This window comes from Odontesthes bonariensis, chromosome 2 (assembly GCF_027942865.1).
Source record: "Odontesthes bonariensis isolate fOdoBon6 chromosome 2, fOdoBon6.hap1, whole genome shotgun sequence".
NCBI classification, from domain to species: Eukaryota; Metazoa; Chordata; class Actinopteri; order Atheriniformes; family Atherinopsidae; genus Odontesthes; species Odontesthes bonariensis.
The window spans coordinates 4,167,513-4,188,692 of NC_134507.1; the positions used below are offsets into that span (position 1 = coordinate 4,167,513).

Sequence of the window (21,180 nt, forward strand, 5' to 3'; positions counted from 1 at the left end):
CCTAGCTTTTTAAGAAGATCAACGGTATGTGTTCAAGTCAAAAAATCAGACTCAACTAAATGCGGCTTGAAGCTGAAATCCTTTATATCATACTGTGAAGTCATATTGCTGAATGTTAAAAAGTAGTTTATGTACTATATGTATGTATATATATAGTTATACACTGTATAATATAGTAATTACACAAAGAAGTGTCTTTAGTCAGAGGCTCCCTCTGCTTGTCACAAGATGGAGGTCCTTCCTGCCCACAGCAATAACCATAAACAGTAATTCTCTACAAATAACTATTATATTCAGAGTAAATGTTTATCCTTATTCTTTTTTGCTTTATCTGTTTTAAATAGATCTGTCTTTTATTGGTATGCTGCAACAAAATAATTTCTCTTTAGAGATGAAAAAATAGTATTCTATTCTATTCATATTCTATTATACATCAAGAACATCCTGCATACTGTGAAGAAAATGACTCGTAAACAAGAATTGTTAGATTTACTTGTATGTATGGCCCACATAATATGAATTAACCCTGTCCTGACAAGGTAACTCAGCAGTACTGCACCTTCATCCTTTCAAATACTTGAGTTTTCCAAACACTGCTTTGTGTTTATATTCTCATTTTCCATCTAAAGCCTATCTTAAGAAAACTACGATAACACGATCAGGATTTGACATTGCACATTTGACAAAGCTCCCAAAGGCAGCAAACATGTGTTTACACCAGCTGTACAAAATGTGGACTTACACTCTTAATATCAAACTTCAATGAAAAGATATTCATTAAAAAAGTGATTATTTCTCACACAGAAAGATATTATGCTGCCACCTAAATCTCACAGCAGCTGAAAGAAATTTGATTAGATGTTTATCTCAATCTGCTGGTTCAGACCAACAGAAAAACCTAGAAAGGCAAGTAAGTAGGGCTTCATTTAGAATGTTTTCTGCTCCCTGTCCATATATTGAAGTGCCTTTAATGTGTCCGACTGCTGTTTGTGTGTGTGTGTGTGTGTGTGTGTGTGTGTGTGTGTGTGTGTGTGTGTGTGTGTGTGTGTGTGTGTGTGTGTGTGTGTGTGTGTGTGTGTGTGTGTGTGTGTGAATGAGAGGCATACTGTTACACGCAACATGAGTGTAGTCCATTTACCATATGGGATTGAAAGAAAAAGAAAAAAAAGAAGCAGCCAACAATATGAAACTTAAGGGCTGTAACTAACATGAAATGGAGTTGTTATCAGTATTCTTTGAGGCTTTGTGTACAACAGCTTCTTGTTACTTATCAGCCCACATATGGTACCTGTGATCTAAGTGAAACTGTACATTAATTATAATAGCGGGCCTAAAGAGCCAGATTTTATATACTTATCTCATTAGCTGTGTCAGAGTGCAGCTCAGCGCCAGTTTGACAGCAGCAGCTAAAAACATTATCATTCCACATGCAAACAGCCAGCACTCCCGAAACTCCAGCGTGAGATCGACAACCAGGGGTTGGGGGCCGTGTTGAGCTAATAAACCCTGTTAATCTAAATGGGAGCTGGGTCAGTGTGTGTGTGTGTGTGTGTGTGTGTGTATTGGTGTGCGTGTGTTTGTGTGTGTGTGGCTATAACTGGCTAACCCCAGCAGATGAGCCTTCACCCCAATCACAGCCCCCATTTTTGCTGGCAGCCTGCCGTCTGACTTGGCAGACACACACTCGCAAGGGGTCTGGTGTGCACGTGTGTGTCTGTGGCCGTGTGCATGCATGTGCGTTTGAGCCTGTGTGTGATTGCACTAGGGAGGGAGGATTATAGATGTTGAACATACACACGCAAATGAGCACAGGGCCCGACTGGTCTGCATGGTGTATGTGTGTGTTTCTGTGTTGTAATAAAGCCAGCAGTGTTTTACTGGCCCGTTGACACAGTGCATAAAAAGATCAGTGGGCCAAATCCATTACTGGCATAATTGCATTACATGGTAAATATTCATAAAAGGTCAATATCTCCATTTGAAACATCACTATCATCACAGAGGGTTGCATTAGAATGAGGAATTCTGGGATTTTACAGAAGCCAGAGGAACAAAATACCACTTCTATGCATCTATTATAGCAGGGATTTGGCCAGCGGGACTGATTTTCCACCTCAGAATGAGTCAGCATCATCTTGTGGCAGTCCAAACAGATGATCATACACTATATTGCCAAAAGTATTCGCTCATCTGCCTTTACACGCATATGACATCCCATTCTTAATCCATAGAGTTTAATATGACGTCGGCCCACCCTTGGCAGCTATAATAGCTTCAACTCTTCTGGACAAGCTTTCCACAAAGAGTGTATTTATGGGGAATTTTTTACCATTCTTCCAGAAGCACATTTGTGAGGTCAGACACTGATGTTGGACAGAAGGCCTGGCTCTCAGTCGCCGCTCTAATTCATCCCAAAGGTGTTCTATCAGGTTGAGGTCAGGACTCTGTGCAGGACAATCGAGTTGTTCCACACCAAACTCGCTCATCCATCCATGTCTTTATGGACCTTGCTTTGTGCACTGGTGCGCAGTCATGTTGGAACAGGAAGGGACCATCCTCAAACTGTTTCCACAAAGTTGGGAGCATGAATTTGTCCAAAATCTCTTGGTATGCTGAAGCATTCAGAGTTCCTTTCACTGGAACTAAGGGACCAAGTCCAGCTCCTGAAACACAACCCCGCATTATAATCCCCCCTCCACCAAACTTTACACTTGGCACAATGCAGTCAGACAAGTATCGTTCTCCTGGCAACCGCCAAACCCAGACTCCTCCATCAGATTCCCAGATGGAGAAGCGTGATTCGTCACTCCAGAGAACGCATCTCCATTGCTCTAGAGTCCAGTGGTGGCGTGCTTCACACTTCTACATCCGACGCTTTGCATTGCACTTGGTGATGTACGGCCTGGATGCAGCTGCTCGACCATGGAAACACATTCCATGTAGCTCGATTGAAGTATCAATTGACTTCAGAGAAAGTTGGCGACCTCTGCACACTATGCGCCTCAGCATCCGCTGACCCCGCTCTGTCTTTTTACCCGGCCTTCCACTTCGTGGCTGAGTTGCTGTTGTTCCCAATCGCTTCCACTTTGTTATAATACCACTGACAGTTGACTGTGGAATATTTAATAGTGAGGATATTTCCCGACTGGACTTGTTGCACAGTTGGCATCCTATCACAGTACCACGGTGGAATTCACTGAGCTCCTGAGAGCGAAACATTCTTTCACAAATGCTTGTAGAAGCAGTCTGCAGGCCGAGGTGCTTGAATTTATACACCTGTGGTCATGGAAGTGATGGAACACCCGAATTTAATTATTTGGATGAGTGAGTGAATACTTTTGGCAATATAGTGTAAATCGTGTGAGCATCTAAGATTTTAATGCCCTGAATATACAATATCTCCTAACCAGTGTTGCCAATGTTGTCCAACCCTGACTGTTTCCATTGTAGTCAAAATACACCCATAGGAATGCAGGCATATAGTGGCGTCAACAATATTTACTGATAACTTTAACATAAATTTACAAAGTAAAGACCAAAACTGTAATTAATTTTGATATTCATGGTTTTCAGACCAGTTTTCATTTATAGACATGAGTTGCTCTATCTGATGCAGGTTATTTAATAGATATGATGGTTGACTGGAAATGAGTGAGAGAAAGAGTCAGAAAGGTACACAAAGACAACAGGAGCTCATCGTGTGGGCGAGTATGAGACAGTGAGGGTGTGAGGAGAACTGAAACTTTATTTCCAACTTATGTAAAGTAATTCCGTTTGTACATCTGATTGTGTATTGTTTTTGCTGATGGTCTTGTTACACCGTGAAAAACCTCATTGTAAACAGACATAATTAAAGTTACTTTGAAGAAACATTCCAAGGGAAACTTGTTGAAGGTGCATTCTTAGGATAATATCCATCCATCCTTCCAACTTAATCCAACTAAGGGTCGCAGGGGGGCTGGATTTCACAAAGAAAAATTACCCAAGATTGCACCCTAGGTTCAACAGCTGTCATTGGGCGAAAGGTAGGGTCCATCACAGGGCCACATTGAGACATATGCACGCTCACACTTAGAGTCACCAATTAACCTAACATGCATGTTTGTGGGTGGTGGGAGGAAGCTGGAGTACCCGGAGAGAACCCACGCATACACAGGGAGAACATGCAGGAACCCTCTTGCTGTGGATAATATGAGGTAGCTTATTGGGATATGGTTTCTGGAAATACGTATTATTGATGCTTTACTTGAACATGGAAAGGTAAAATCAAAGCAAAAGTATTGGAATGATTACAAATCAAAAGAGAAAGTGATGAAATAAGTGTCTCTTCAAGTAATTTTAATAAACCAAATCTTGGGAGTGAGCTGTCACAGACTGACATGGGCACAGTGAGACGCATTAGGTAATCCAATAATAGCCGATAACACCTTTACTGACTCAAGAGAAAGGCAGAAAGCCTAAAGGAAGATACCCAGGCTCCGCCCTCGCAGTGACGCAACACCTTCGGCTCTGCTACACTTACTCAGGCAAACTGCTCATTCAGGTGGATTCGAGTTCCCGAAAAAATGGGAACTCCACCCACTTTGTCGGGAAGCAATCAACTTTGAGCAGCGCCAACGGCCCAGGGTAGAGGCGTGTTCAAGGTAGTGACGTGGTTGAACTGCCACTCAACCCATGGATTGTACACGAAAGCGCTTCATTCAATATCAACATGGAGCAGCGTCAAGCTTTTGACACTGCTGTAGATGCTGTAATGAAAGTGTTCGACGGGAGATTCTCGTTAAAAATTGAGCAAAGAACAGCCCTTGAATCATTTCTTGACAGGAAAGACGTTTTCGCCTTGCTCCCTACTGGCTTTGGTAAGAGTTTAATCTACCAGTTAGCCCCGCTGGTAGCTAAATCATACGTCAGAGGAAAGAGTGGTGTGATTGGCTTAAGCTTAGGCACAGCCTTTTCTGGCCACAACCAGTAGCAACCCGAGGGAGGCGGGTTGACCAGGCCATTTCGAATCGTATTCGTTATGGTCTTGGTCAGACCAGAATCTCGAAGAGATTTGAAAGTCTATGTTAATCAGGCTAAAAGGAAGACACAGAGGAAACCTAAAAAAATTTGAACACAAGCACATAGAGACAGCCAAAGAGACATACTGTACAGTTTCTACACACAACACAGCCTCCAGGCTATTGTCCTCCAGATTTAGGTCATGGCGAAACTAACAGTACACACACACACACGCTCACTCTCTCACACACACATGCTCCTCAGGAGGCTTTCCTCACCTGCAAAGAGGCCAGTTTGGACACAGTGTCAAAGATTAAACCTGTGTTTTATCTCTGAAAGGGGTAATGCTTGAGGGAATGTGTGTGAGCATGTGAGTGCGCTCACTCAGTCCCTTTAAACCAGAGGGCAGAGGGTCACTGGAGAATACACTTTTTCACTTGCATGCACACATACTGCTACCCATCTCTATGTGCTCGGTCAACTAGAAAGGTGGATCTGTGTCAGGTAGCAAGGGTATTTACTGTTACGGAGACAAGCAGGCCCAGAAAACACCAACACAGCAGAGAGAGGCGGGGAGAGGGGCCAGAGACTTAGATGGAGTAAGAGCAAGGAGAGACTGAGAGGTGAACGAAGAATTGGACGAGCAGCGGTGTTTTGAGGGCTGCAGTGGCTCGCAGAATGCAGCCATGTGTGACGTCAGACTAGCAAATACACATACAGAGGCCAAGATGACGAGTTATTTCTGCAAAACAAATCAGACACCAGATCGCTGTACACTGGATACTTCACTGAAAAAAAACACATGTTAAAAAGACACACAACCAGAGACACTCGCAGGCAGGAGCAAGAGCAAAAGAACATGAGAAAAGTCCTGAAAAGGTGGGTTGGAGTTCCCGCATGTGGATGACACAGCAGATTTAGTTTGAAATTTACAAGGATATGATCCAAAAATCCCAATCTGCTGCACACACTCTGGACTCCTACATGCACATTAATTTCTCCTTCAAATCGGCTCCATAAAACTGAAATAAAAAAAATAAAAAAAAACGCTCTTTGTGAATCTGCTTTCTTGACTGACCCCTCTCAAATACCGTAAATTAGAGGCATCATTTTAGGCCTAAATGGAAAAACAGACAACAAAAAGCATTTTTTCCTTAAAACCAAACGTCTAATATTAGTCTAATTAGAAGGTGCAGCAGTGTGACATTTTAATTTATTTGTCCATTTTACTTTTTTTAACACCTGACCTATACAACAAGAAGCATTGTGAATCATAAACTCATTGTTTTCTAATTATGTTATTCTGCGTCTACCATTTTCATTTACTCATTATACATTAATCTACTCATTTCAGTCAACTGAAATCTCTTCTGTCTGCAGGTAAGCAACTTTGGAAGAATTTTTTTTTAAATTTGGCGATAAACTAATGACTAAGCGTTCAACAGTGTTCCTCTGCAACAAGATAGCAGAATAACAAGCAACAAAGGGCAATAAGGTGTTACGAGATAGAGACATAATTTCCCAAATTAGCCAACAAAATGCCCAAAAATTGCTGGTTTCAGCTTCTCAAACATGAAGATATATTGTATTCTTTATCCATTTTAACTCACTATAAACTGAATACCTGAAATCCTGAAAGCAATTGCGTGATCTCTGTTGATTAAAAAAAAATAAGCAACAAAGAACGGAGTCTTTTTTAATTATTCTTTTCTTTTCTTTTCTTTAAGATGTCCTGAACAAGCCTTAAAGACAAAAGGAGTCACACACATCCCTGAGAGGCCTTTATGTTTATCTCTCACTTTGCTTATTTATTTATTATTTCTGCTCTCCTGCCACACAGCCCGGGGAGCGAGGGACCACAGGTGCTCGGGTGAATCCGATGGACATCCGCAATTTATCATTCATACGCCGGTGACGGCAGGCCAGGCCAAAATATGGCACGGTAAACACAAACCATAGATCATTCACAGACGCAGATACACACAGACAGCCGCAGACACACACAGATACGCACAAGAGTGTGCACATACATAAAATATATCTTTGAAGACAGATGCTTTTATGTGCACACGGAACTGGACATGGGTCACATCACAACATGTCTCTTTCCGTATGGTGTAGATATCTTTTTCTACGCTATTTATTCCACTCTATCGTGGTCTTACTTTTGGGGATCCTAGTCTTCTGCCTCAGTTTTCACTTCTTCTTGTTGAATTTTGGCAGGTCAGACATATGAAAGCATAGCAACTCCACATACGCATTAATGAACAAATAGAATTAGCTTTCCAAATTTGTCTTTAAATGTGTAGAGTGTGAGCATTTGGTTCATCTAAATAATGACAACCTCCTCTTTAGATTTCCTCTCACAAAGTCTGGTAAAAATTCATATAAGCCACCTGGATTCCAGGCAACTTTTGGACTTTGCTCAATCTTTCTGTTCTCAGGTATAAATACACTAAAGAGATGACAGCTGCCCCCTCAACTCCTACATAAACTCCCCTCCCTTAAATGCCCCCTGCCTCCAAACTTTTAATCCAGGCTTTAGAAGGATATATCACAGTAGGACATCACTGCTGGCCTGCATCTGCCAGAGTGAGCTGGGAGCTGATTTCTGTGTTTACATAAGATTAGAGCGCGGGAGAAAAGAAGGTAGCCGATATGGTAGCTCCAAGCCAAGCAGCTCTCATTTTTAATGCAGTAAATGCTGCCACAAACAGCCTGCAGGAGGGGGCTGAGCAGAGATATAGCCAAAGGTTGGACCAGTAAGTAACACCACTAACAAGCCTTAGGGAGTGTATGTGTGTGTGAGTTTGAATTACGGCCTGCCCATACAGGATTCTCAGCAATGGTCACTGATCTAAGCCACACTGCCAATAACTTGATGCAAATACCCACATGAGAAACCTTTAGAATAAAAGTCAAAATGGTATTTTAGTATAAAATATCACCAGTGGTCCAGCAGGATTGAATTATTGAGGTTAAATGACAAAGAATGACAGCTGAAAATTCCAATGTGCATCACTGGCAGTGGGTTGTGATACAACTGATTAGAAATTTTCAGTAATAAGTATTTTCAAATAGATCAACAAAATCAGGAGGCTGCAGAAATGTGCTCTTAAGCCCCTTGTTTCCTTATGTATAATGTGTTCTTTATATCTTTATCATCACAGCAAAATATGGTCCTAAAATTGTTGAAAGCATCTCTCTCTGCTGACATGTCCCTTTTTAATCCGTCAATAAGGAGAAAATCAGATAGTTGTTTTGCCATCTGCATGTCTTGATGTCTTGATTAGAAAAGGTTGATGGAATTAAACTAATTCAGAAAAAGTTATCATATACAATAAGCTTGTGCCACGACAAGATGTTTTTTGCATTTCTGAAAAAGAGTTCATGCACATCAGGAATTGATGGAAACACCTTTTGTTTAAAATGAATTAATCAGTTCTGACGTTGTGAACATGTAGCTCACATAAATGATCATATGAGCGATTAGCTGTTTCTGCTTATCAGGGAATGAACATTGCCAACACTCGGTGACATGAAAGAATAATCGGTGCATACCAAATTTTACAAATAGGCTTCCGACGACATCTTGCCATTATTCTCGCGTATATTCTTTCCCGCTTCTACTGACGATATGTCATTTAGTTTATTCTCTCAAAACCAAATAAAGGAATCAGGTTGGATGCAAATTTTCCATGAGTCATCATTTCAATGGTTTGTTTCAAATTCACTTAACAAGAGCATATACTGTCGAAAAAATAAAAAAATAGAAATATAGCAAAGTGAGCAGCATGTTGTGAACAGAAAGGACTTAACAGTACTTAATAGTGATGGCCTATAGAACTGAATGTACCTTTGAGCAGGGGCAGTATAACATTCACTTTAAATAAAATGACTATTTTAACAGCACTGACCAAGCTACATCAATCAAACATTTTAAAGAATGCCAGATTGAACTGAAACTACTACAAACCACTCTCTCATCAAGCTTTAACCAGACAGCCAACTCATCAACATCTCATCAGAGTACATCCACAGCGAGCGTGTAACCCTCCCTCCTTCATGCTGACCCAGGCTGTTGCTGTGAATCACATTTGGTGACACAAGCAACAGTTAAACAAAGGTTAAAAACATGTATATATTACTTCACTGCCTTTTGCTTTTGTCCCATCAGTGTCTCTATGTGCAGTTTTTCTTGTTTCTATCTTTCTCCCTCATAAAGTGGAGGCGCTCGAGGGTCAGGGGCTTTAGTGGGACCTGTTTTTGTCTCTTTTTAAACCTTTTTACTCGACTTTCCACTCTTTACTGTCGTTCTTAACCCTGCATGGTTTCCATGCCAGAAAACCAGTCTGAACTGGTCCAGTTCAACTACCTACATGTGTCTGAGCGAGAGAGAGAGAGAGAGAGAGAGAGAGAGAGAGAGAGAGAGAGAGAGAGAGAGGAAGAGAGAAGGTGTGTATGCAGGTAGATAAACGGGGAATAAGAGCTTACACTGAATGCCAGCAGTGGGTTAATATGTAGAGCCAGAACAAGGAAAGATAGCATATGTAACTGCATGTGTGTGTGTGTGTGTGTGTGTGTGTGTGTGTGTGTGTGTGTGTGTGTGTGTGTGTGTGCGTGCGTGCGTGCGTGCGTGCGTGCGTGCGTGTGCGTGTGTGCGTGCGTGTGCGTGTAACCCAAACAGCCACACATCACACATGCTGTGACACCCGTCTCATCAAACATTTGGACGTCGGCCAAGTTCATCTGTTAATGGACAGTCACGACCGGGACCAAGCCTTCCCTTCCTCGTTCTACCCCCTCCGTCTCTCTTTCTCTCCCTCACACCCCTATCCCTCCACAACACTTCCCTTCCCCATGCCCTCTCCTCATCTCACCATCTCTGTCTATCCGTTCCATTTTTTTCCCTTCTTTTTAACCCCCCCCCCCCCCCCCCCCCCCCACACCCCCCCCCCCCCACCCCACCCCCCTTACCGCTTCCCTCCCCTTATTTCTCTCAACACCTCTCCCAGCATTGCAGACTGGGGCCTGTGTTTCCCTTGTGCAGCAAAGATAAATATTGGGAGTATGTGTGTGTCCCTTTGTCCTGCCCGTCCGTCGGCAGACGGTGCTTGGGTTGTGTTGAATATGCACACAACCTCAAGAGTGTACCTTTGAGTAGACACTTCAGCGAGCTTGAGACAAAAAAGAGGAATCAAACAAAGGCCAAAAGAAGGGTTAGGTTCCATGACATTAAAGTTGATATGTGTGTGTGTGTGTGGGGGGGGGGGGGTAAGAGAGAAGGGTAAGCAGCAGCATTAACTACAGTCCAGAGCATGTTGAAACACATTTGTAGTCCAATGGAAAGCCGAGGCAGATGAGAACATTAAAGAAAGAGACGATTGCCAAAGAGAGAAAGGAAGAAGAGTGTGAAAGAGGAGAATTTCATGAAGAACACGTGGGACTTTTCCCACTGGCTTAGTTATTTCAGGGCAAGAGATCAAGGAATTAAAGGCTCTTTCACACTTCAGTATTTATCTAACAAGTGAGGTGATGTCTATATTTCTAAGCACGCTTGTTTTGGGAGTAGGATGATCTGACTATTTGAAGAGAGGTGAACATATGTACGTATTACATGTTTTTGTTTTGATGGCCGGTGTAATTTTCATACAGTAGCTGGGGTTACATGAGTGTGAGACTTGTCTTCGGGCCACAAAATACAACAAATTGGAGGTTGTTATGATAAAAACATTACAGCAGATTTTTTTTCCATTGCATTGAAAGGAATTAAACAGTGATCTTCAGATAGCCTCAAACAGAGAAAGACACATGTTTTTAGTTTAAAACATCTTTTTCTTTTTAAGTTTTGTCACCAACAAAGAGATATTTCTTACATTTTCCTAATAAAAACTGATTTCCCATCACCTTCACAATCACTCTGAAAAACAGTTGTTTTTTTGAAGTGTTCTTTTTTTTCAGTTTCCATACCTGAAATATTTGTGGGCTGCCAAACACACACCCACACACTCCAACAAACATGCCCTAAAAGGTACATTGTGGAGCATCTTTGTCCATTTTGAGGGAGGGGGGTAAATGATCCATTATCATATCTTACCAGGGCAATTACATCAAGAAAATTATCGCGGGCACGAGATTAATTATGCATGCCCTTGGCCAAAGACCAAGCACCAGGCAGAAGGAGAGGGCATGTGTACGCTCGCACACACACACACATGTGAACGAGAAGAGCATCTCATAGATATGGCCCATCAGTTCATCTTACTGCCTAAAAAGTTCGTACGTTTAATAATTTAGTTGTGTTCTGGATACAGTTTCCCAGCTGAATATTAACAACTTTGAAGTGTGTAACAGCAGCAAGAGGTGTGTATGTGTGTGTGCGTGAGTATTTGTAAGAGGGCTAAAAGAGACCTCAGGAAACAGGCCTTGCGAGTCCCACTGGAGAAAACCCCTAGAAATACACACACAGAGACACACACACACACACACACCTTCCACTCGTCCATTACACCTCTGTTTGTAACCGTGCTCATTTCTTGGCAATTAAGAATTCCTTTTCATCGGTATGTAGGTTCACATATCTCGCTCACAGCGCTTGTTCACAAACTGGAACGACATAAGGAAGAAGAGGACAGCGCGTGTGTGTGTGTGTGTTTGTGTGTGTATGTATTAGGGGCTCAAAAGGGAGGGCGAAAGGAGAGAAAAAAGCAACAAAAGGAACCAAAGAGGAAAACATAGAGTTTAGCGCCTGTGCTCTAGTTTTTCTTGTTTCTTCTTCTCACTTTTTTAATTGTCAGCCTTCATTACGGAATGAAAATTGATTTATTTTATTGACTTTTTCCTTTTGTCTTCCTCTCACAAAAAAGAAAAACACTTTCACAACGGGTATCTTTTTGAGTACACAGGTGGAATAAAGTGTGTCTGTGAGTGAGTGCTTACACACAGGTGCCTGTGTGTGTGTGTGTGTGTGTGTGTGTGCGCTACCGCATGACACGTACAGAAAGAGATGCATTTTTCCGCTGAGGGAACAACAATGGAATTCATTTTCTTTGTCTCTTTTTTAAAGAGTTTTCATCAATGTTTACAGAGAAACTCAATTAGGAAGACAAATCACTGTCTCTGTCTCTAAAATGGCAGCTGAAGATAGAGTGGAGGAAGGACGAAGAGGGATAAACGAGAAGTATCTGACATCTGTTTGTTCAAGGAGAAACAGAAAGAGGGGGTGACACAAAAAAATGAGTGGGCTGACAGAGACAGAGAAAAAGAAAGAGAGATGGGCATTGAGAAATCATTTTACCATGTCAAGTCCGACATATACAGGAGAGAGCCAGATGGTTTCATTGGGCATATTTTATAAGTGTGTGTGTGTGTGTGTTGGTTAGAAACAAGTAGTGTAATGAGGGAACAGACAAGACATCATGTAAATTAAATATGTCCAATCTTCCTCTTGCCTCTCAGTCTTCACGCAATTAAAAAAATGCTAGTTTAATTTATATTAGACTAAAAAACACAGCCAGTTTACACACACACACACACACACACACACAAACATATCTCTAACCCAAGGCACAAATAAAAAAAAATATGTACACACACAGACATGAAAACACACACACACACACACACACACACACACTCCCCTTGACATGCCAGCTCTGACAAGCGTGGCTGATGTGCGCCACGAATGCGCATGGTAATAGGCCAATCAAAAATGCAAAACAATTGGCAATTACTGTGAGGACCTAATGGTCATTAGAATTTACAACTAGGTAATGAACTAAAGTCTGCCCACTGCATGCATATTCATAAAGCTATTTGAGCTTTGAAGATTAAAGTAGCGCTTAAAATTCAAATGAGCCTCCGCAAATTATCGGCAAAAGTCAGTGCTGCTGCTGGTGGCGATGGGGGGGTTCCTTCTGCGTGTCGGCTTTATGTGTCTCGTTTAAGAATTGCTAAATTGTGCGTTCTTCAACATCTTCTTCGGGGATGTCACATTACAATAACCATTGTATGGGACATCACAAGACACAAATTCCAAAAAAATTTCCAGCCATGTCAATCAACTTGTCTTTTCTTAATGTATAATTATCTTCCAATATGTACAGATTGCACATGTTTAGATTGAAAGTATATGTGCATCCACCTGTGCATGTATATTCAGATTTGTGTGTGGATAAACCTGTAAAATCTTAATAAAATGACAGATTCAAATATATTTCTATTGTCTGAACCATAATTCCCACAAGGCAAAAGAAAATAAGAGAAACAAAAGTAAAAAAAAAACTGGAATATATCCATTATTTCAGTTTTTATTGGAAAAGAGTGAAAACGTTGTTCCGTAAACAACATCTTTTTGAGTACAGAGTTATCATCTATTTCATTGCACATTAATTTCACAATCATTTTCTCTAATGGTAGTAGGCTTTTTAAATGGTTTAGAAAATCATTTAAAAGGGCCCACATCATGTTTTTGAATTGCTCTGGTCTGGCCAGAATAGAGCTTTTACAAGCTAAAAACTCTGATTCCCAACATCTCTGCTGTAAAGAAATGACTGAGCTCCTGAATTGTTTCCTGGTGCTCTCAGAATGCAGCAGTGAGACGGGGAAAGAGTTTCCCACTGTTGCAGTGAATTGTTATAAAGAAGCACTGTGGACTTACATGTGCTCTCTTGCTTTGAGGAGGACTTTATTTGGCATTACAGGTGCTTAGAATTTGCTAAGCAGAAGAAGAAGGCATGAGGAGTGATACTCACAATGTCAAACTGAAAGATTAGACCCACTCATACAAACTGGTGTATGCACAGTAAGCACACTCTGTGCGCTCTACTTATCAAAGTACACACACACACACACACACACACACACACACACACAGAGCTATAAGGTAACCACGTCCTGTATGTATGTGGTGCCTTTGTGCAGTTGTAGTAATAGTTGAGCCAAATGGGGAACATGAAACCAGAATAAAGTTCCCTCATATATGTGCACACACACACACACACACACACACACACACAGAGAAACACCAACACAAGGTGTCAGCTCAGCTCTGGCACTTTTTAACGGGGCATGTCCTGCATCCATGCTGGCTGCTCACACACACTTTTATCCCCACTTGTGCCAAACTAAAACACAAAGTAATGACAGGCATATAAAGTGTGACAGGAAGCACTGATGAATGAGCACACAGTTGTATCTGGCCGTTGAGATGGGAATATACTGCATGCAAGAGTGTGCATGTGCGTTTGTGGACGTGTGTGTGTGTGTGTGTGTGTGTGTGTGTGTGTGTGTGTGGTGTAGAGAGCCAGTCTGTAATCCAGTGGCCTATATAAATAAGCTTTGTAGTGTATAAACAGTTTTATGAACAGGCCTTCAACTGCCTTCAACATAATAAGAGAGCTGAGTTACATGTGCACCCCCGTGTGTGTGTGTGGGAATAAACACACACACACACAAGAGCGCGCAGCAAGTGAGCCAAAAACAGCAGCTTTCCCTGTCACCACGAAGAAGTAAATGTAGCGTGGATGTCGAATCGCTTGCATAAACACAAAGAGCTTGATCAATAAACAATCCTCCTTCACATGAGTGTGTGCACGAGCCCACTTGACGTCACTGACGTCCCCGGCGCTCTGTCACCGCTGTAAATACGGCAAACTTGGGAAATAACGCAGCTTTTTTTTAAAGGTCTCAGTGTGTCCCATCATCGGTTTGGAATGGTTTTCCAGTCGGCTGCGATAATATGGGAGATCTTTTTGTTTTCATCACATCTGTCTACATCGCTGGCCGCTGTCGCTGTGGTGGTGTGTCTGCACCGCACTTCCCAAGGATGAGCTGTCAATCACAGTGCATGGGCGTAGTGATGTCTTTCCCTTGAATGCGTTTTGTTTTGTTTGCACTCTTTGATGTTGTTGTTGTCTCTTTGTCATGGCGGTGGGGACTGCTGTCCATGCCCTGTTCTTTTTATGCCAAAGCTGTGGCGCAAGCAATACGCATCACTTGCTGTGCATGTATTTGTCTCAGAATACCCTTGAATATACCATTCACGTCTGAAGAATCTTTCAGATGCAACAGTCTACAAACTACAAATCTGATATGTGCTTTAAAAAAAAAAAGCCAGCTTTTATTGTGCATTGTTACAATTGTGACTGTTAATTGTAATTTTTTCTAATATCCTAACTTTAAAGTCAGCACTATGAGCATGTATCTACATGTAATATATATTATTTTAAAAGCAAGCAAGGATTAGAACTAGATGTTAGCTTTTAATTCATAAATATGTAACGTTAAATCAGTAGAGTAACCTTTCATACGAGGACACAGGAAGAGATTTACAGTAGTTAGCACTTTAATGTTACTTTAATCTTACATACTATCTTATGTAAGAGACTGTGGGTGTGTCTGTGTGTGCATGGCTGCTTGTGTGTGCTGGAAGGATTACCAAACAGAATAAAGGATAAATCAACAGGCTTGCTGTTGTTTTATTACTACTCCTTCATACTGTCAGCGGCAAATTCCAGGTTTTTTTGGCTCCATTTGGACTGGACATGCTGTCAATATGCAGTTTTTATGCATGTGTGTGTGTGTGTGTGTGTGTGTGTGTATGAGTGTGGCTCTGTGTGAGTGCTAAATATAAAACACAATACAGCCAGTTGGCCATGGCAGCAGATTTTTTAGCTTTTCCAGTGATCCCGGTAGCCTGCTGTATGCATGTGTTATCCTGCTGCTGTTGCCTTCCATACACACCAACATGTTTACATTTTCGAGAGCTCATTTAGAATGCCGACACAGCCACAATGCAGCACTCAAGTCCACTAAATAAAATCTTATGCTGAGAGATAAAGAAAGACAGACAAAGTGGGAGAGCAACAATAGATTAGTAATGGCAGCCAGTGTGTGAAATCTCTTTGTAGGCTTGCTGGGATGTGACACAGCATAAAAACACACAAACACACACATGCACACACACTAAACAAACTGTAATTGATTCAGTATCAATTGGCTGCCCTGAATTTGCATTGACTGCTAATGTAGCAGAGAGAGCAAAAGACACATGAGCCAAACAAGAAAAAGAAAAAAAAGAATAACAAGGAGAGGACAGACATGAGATGAAGGCAGAGCAATCTGACACCGAGCCAGACAGTGAACGGGTGTTAAAAATGCACTAATGTGTATCGAGGTGGGTAGCATTAGCCAGTGATGATAAGCTAATTGCTAATCAGTGGATCATAGACTAACAATACTCATGTTGTGCGGCGTCAAGCCAGGATGATTCTTCAGTGGGCTGAGCAGAATAACGGACTGGATAAAAATTGGAATGTGGCTGATGAATTAGTATTCCTGAAACTTTCTGATTTATCATCAGGCTCTAGCAGCGATAATATCTGTGTTAATGAGCTAATATTGATATCTTATCAGCCAATATTTCTCACTGAAAAACTGGTAAGTAAGAGGAGCGATTCTTGGTACTGTAGCTCGATAACACACGTATTATGACAGATTTTCTGTGTGTGTGGTTGTGGGTGTGGGTGTGTGTGTGTGTGTGTGTGTGGGGGGGATTGATTTTAATTATGAGAAATCAATTTGGAAACTGGACAGCAGAAACCGTATTTACTGCAGAAATAATCCACCCAAGAATTCCTTCTAAATGTCAATTTTCAAGCCAAGAATTTTTTCATTAATAACCACTTTTGGGCAAAAAGGGGAGAGAAATAGAACAAGACATGACCGTTCACACACACACACACATACACACACGCCCACCCTCCTCCCCTCCACATACTCTCTCTCTCTCTCTTTCGAGACATTAGCGATGCTGTTTCTGAGTGAGGGGCACCTCGGGGATTATAATCAGAATATTTTCATCTCAGTCAGGGATTAATAGAATAAATGGACGAGCGAGAGAGTACTAAGGTGTGTGTGGGGGGGTGCGTGCGTGCGTGTGTGTGTGGGTTGAATGGACAGGTACGTTGTCTTTCTGCATCACTGATCAACATTTTCCCTTTGCAGTGTTCTGCCAACACACACACACACACACACACACACACACACACACCCACGCAGGTAATGACTGGGCTCTCCACAGTCGGAGCTGTTTGATATGTAAATAGCAGCGTTTTGCCACAAGTCTTTGTGTTTCTCAGAGCCGCGCAGCAGTCGCAGCAACGCTCTGACCAGAGATGCAGATACATATTTTACCATGTGCACAATAAAAAGGCACATAAATGTAGGTGAGGAACTACAAACTCCTGCAACATGAAATTAGAAATGATGTTCTTGTTTTTTTTTTCTTTTTTAAAGGAACCACATTTTTTTTTTAAAAATGTCTGTCTTTTTTTTAAATTTTTGATCAAAATTAGGCAGCTAAAACCTGGTAGGAAATCTAGATTCAAATCTAGATTTAAGGCCAGTCAACAGAATTAAATGTGAAAATATTCAGTCCTCAATGTGAAAAGAACATAGCTTTTCTGAAGCTGCGATTCATTTGTGTAACACGAGCCTTTTCTGAAGCTGTTTTCAGTGAAGATAGATCTTATATATTGCAAGGAAAACCTCTGAGACAAAGCAGAATGCCAAGCCAGCATTTTCAAATAAGAAACACACATGCATTACTCGCCTTGTCTCTTTTTTTTTCTTTTTTTTTGACACTAGGAATGTTTTTGGATGGCTACAATCGTGGATGAAAGCAGCAGATTATTTTTTTTCTGTCTTCTGTCAGTTTGGGGTCAATTAAGATGAAAGCTTGAGTGTGTGTGTGTGTGTGTGTGTGTGTGTGTGTGTGTGTGTGTGTGTGTGTGTGTGTGAATGAGGAAAATACTGGCTTTAATTATCAGCTATCAGAATGGATGTGTTGCGTAAATTTAGCATGTGAGGTGGTGTGTGTCCTGGTGTGCATCCAGCAGCAGAGACAAAAAAAAGAAAAAAAGAAAATTAGATGTAAATGAGACGGACTAAACATTTTAATCACGGGGTTTTCCTTTTCAGTCCAAAAAAATTCCAAGCAGCAAATCTACAATAATGCTTGGTCTGTCTGTTGTTCAGCTTGACATCAACATCAGACAAGATATATAACGCTGGTGTCCTGTTTTCTCTTTCTGTCTGAGTGTACAGCTGTTCCTACCAAGACGTTCCCACACACAACGCTATTGAAGCAACCAGACGCCTGTATTATGATGTAAATCGCTCTAATAACCCAGTTTAGCTGGTGAGTGTCTGCAAGAGTGTGTGAGAGTGTGTGGGAGTGGGTGTGTTGAAAAGCACAAACACTACGGAGACGCAGGCTAAAGAGAGAAGCGCACACACTCTCGTGTTTCTGATGCCGTAGAGACAAAGGTCAGAGGTCAAACATATCATTAATTGACAATCATCTTCTACAAATCCTCCTCCTGTAACTGCACATTTTGATCGTCTTACGCAGCATATTGTGCTCATTTCCTCAAACACGTGGAGAATAAACGGTAGCGTTTCGGATTCCTGACCTGTCTTCAAGGTGTAAGGTGTATTCTGATTGTGTCTTTCATCTCTTTCCCTTTTTCTTTCTGTAATGGCTAATTTAGTACAGGCAGCCTGCCACTAAAAACTACTGCTAATTAAAATGTTCGACGAAGAAAAAACAGAGCTGCAACAAATAATTAGTGGTGTTAAAACGCTTAAATAAATTACTTTCCATCTCTGAGCAAAACTACAACTCTGCTCACTTCTCATTTGATTCTAGCACTGGGGGGTGGGGAGGTGGGGGGGTGGGGGGGAAACTGGCTTAAAACTAGAATGTTTTACATATTAGCTTCTGTGTGGAGGTGAACTAAATGAGGGAAAGAATGGAAGTAATGGAGAGCTGGAACCTTTTGAGTCGGGTAAGATGTGGCGGTGGGAGAGCCACACCGAGGGAAGGACACAACTGCCAGGACCACATGAGATGGAGGCACACAGACACAAGAACACACTCAACCCCAGAAAAAAGCTACACATACTCCCAGGACTGAAAGTCACATGCAAACATACTGTTCCCCCAGCAATTTCCCATCTGTACACAAACACATACAAACTAACATACACACTGACCAGTGGTACCTCAAAGTCAAGGACAACCCGCTGGCCCATGGGATTCATTCACTGTGGATAAACTGGGCAAACTGGGAAAACACACTCTGTTCTGAATTCACCAGATCAGCAGAAGGACGACTATTTAGTCTCCAGCTGATTAATAGATAACTCACTCATATGCGAACACGCACATTCCACTCTGTAATAGATGATAAAACACACACACACACACACACATAGATAAAAGCATGTGGGTGTCTTGGTTTTCCCACCTGGGATGTCCCCCTGTCTGCAGTTTATGTGACAAACAATCAAACTTCTGACAAGTCTCAACCAACCAGATTTTTTTCCTTATTCAAGACTGGCAGTTTCCTGTCAGGAAAACTGCAGCCCACCGTTCGGTTTGGAGGCTTGGTGGAGCGCTCTGCTGCAGACTGTGCTGGCTCGTGGTACCACAACAAAGACACAGTGCATGAGTGATATGAAAACTAAACCTGACGTTGCAGAAAAACATACATCTACGCCTATCTGTCCACCCAAAATGATTAGAAAGGGACACAAAGATCTGCTTTTAAGCTGCAGGAGTTATTTAAACCACTTAAACTACTTCTGGTTCATTTATTGTTTGAATTTACTCGAGATTTACAGCCATTTTCACACACAGCTGAAACCGCAGGTATTTTCAAAAGAGGCAATCTACTACTCTTTGCTGTAGTGAAGCTGTCAGCTCCTGTTTGAGCTCAGAGCAGCTGTGATCATATCAGGACAAAAGTGATGCATGTTTGCTTGTTTACCTGGGAGAGGCTCCTGTTTGGGGCAAATCCCTCGGGGCGATGAGAACCGGTCATCATCTTCTTCAGCCAGCGTAGCCTGGACGCCCACTTCGACCGGCCTCCGGCTGCGCAGAGAGCCCAGAGCAGGTGAGGGGGTGAGGGCCAAACCGGGGGAGGGAGAGGGGGGCTTGTCCAACCCTCTGCCCACAGCAAGACAGGGCGGCCCGTGGCATCGCTTCCTTTTGTGCTCAATAAAGAGCAAGATGTCCGCCAGGGGGAAGGTGGCCTGGCACTGACCGCAGGTCAGGAGGTCCTGCTCAAGAGAGGGGTGACCGTTGTGACCCAGCCGGGCCAGCCGGCCCACAGTCGAGCCTGGGTGGTGCCCATTGAGACTGCGGCTCTCCTCCGAACGGTCCAAGCAGCGCTCCGACAGCTCCTCCAACGAAACAACGGCCGAGGAGAGGGGCTCTGCTGCTGGGGAGGCAGACAGGGGAGCAAGCAGGGAAGAATAGGGAGACGAAGAGGGGGGGGGGAGAGGAAGAGTGGGCAAAAAAAAGAGGAGATTGGAAGGTGAGACCGACTCTCATCAAAAAAAGCAACATTTACGTCAACATTTCTATTTTCCTTTTTCTCTCCTGTAATTTCAGCCTATTGATACAACTATTTCAAGTGAATTGATGACAGGGAAGAAAACCTTTCTCCTGCTCTCACAGTGAGGATCAGTCGGAGAGACGAAGCTAAATAAATGCCTGACATGTGGTATGCACAATGAGGGGCTGGGGAAATGTGCCTTGTAATGATAGAAATTCATGTAATGCAGGAAAAATGATTACAATGCAAGATGATCTGGATCACACATCATGGAAATAAATAGTGAGAAATAATATCCTGAATAGAAGCAAAGCTCCAATCAGATTGCCTAAAGATAACAATTCCATAGCCAATGACAGAGGAAGCTTGGAAAATGATGGTTAAACACAGCATTAAAAAAAACTAAATATGTGCATGAGTTTTGCTTGCCTGTCCTTGTTTGTACACGGTCTCTGAGTCTGTAATCAGCACAGGGGAAAACTGTCACAAACACGTCCAATACATGGGCCATGGACGAGGAGGACAGGCAGCACAGATAGAGTGTGTCTGTGAGAAGGAGAACTCTTTCCTCAGCCTTGATTACATGTACCTGACTTATAGTTCTCAGATATCAGTCTTTTGTACGGCATGAAATAACCCCAAAAATGATATGTTTAACCTGATTTCTAACCCTTTCCAGGTAGGATTAAGTCCTGAATATTTTTTTAAGAAGTCTTTTGTCGGTTCCAGGCTGCAGTGGAGGGAGAGGATGGGAGAGTCGTCGGCTGAATTAGGG

At 42.2% G+C, this 21,180-nt stretch overlaps 1 protein-coding gene across 2 annotated transcripts in view; it reads right to left on the reverse strand.

The window, feature by feature from the left end:
- Positions 1 to 21,180, reverse strand: part of bcl11aa (BCL11 transcription factor A a) — a 48,707-nt gene that overhangs the window by 24,270 nt on the left and 3,257 nt on the right. Inside the window, exon 2 of one of the 2 annotated variants that reach the window (XM_075474544.1) lies at positions 19,836 to 20,285. In XM_075474544.1, the coding sequence (XP_075330659.1) occupies positions 19,836 to 20,285 (450 nt within the window). Of the gene's footprint in view, positions 1 to 19,835; positions 20,289 to 21,180 lie in introns of both variants that reach the window. The other variant, XM_075474538.1, reaches the window with a different exon arrangement.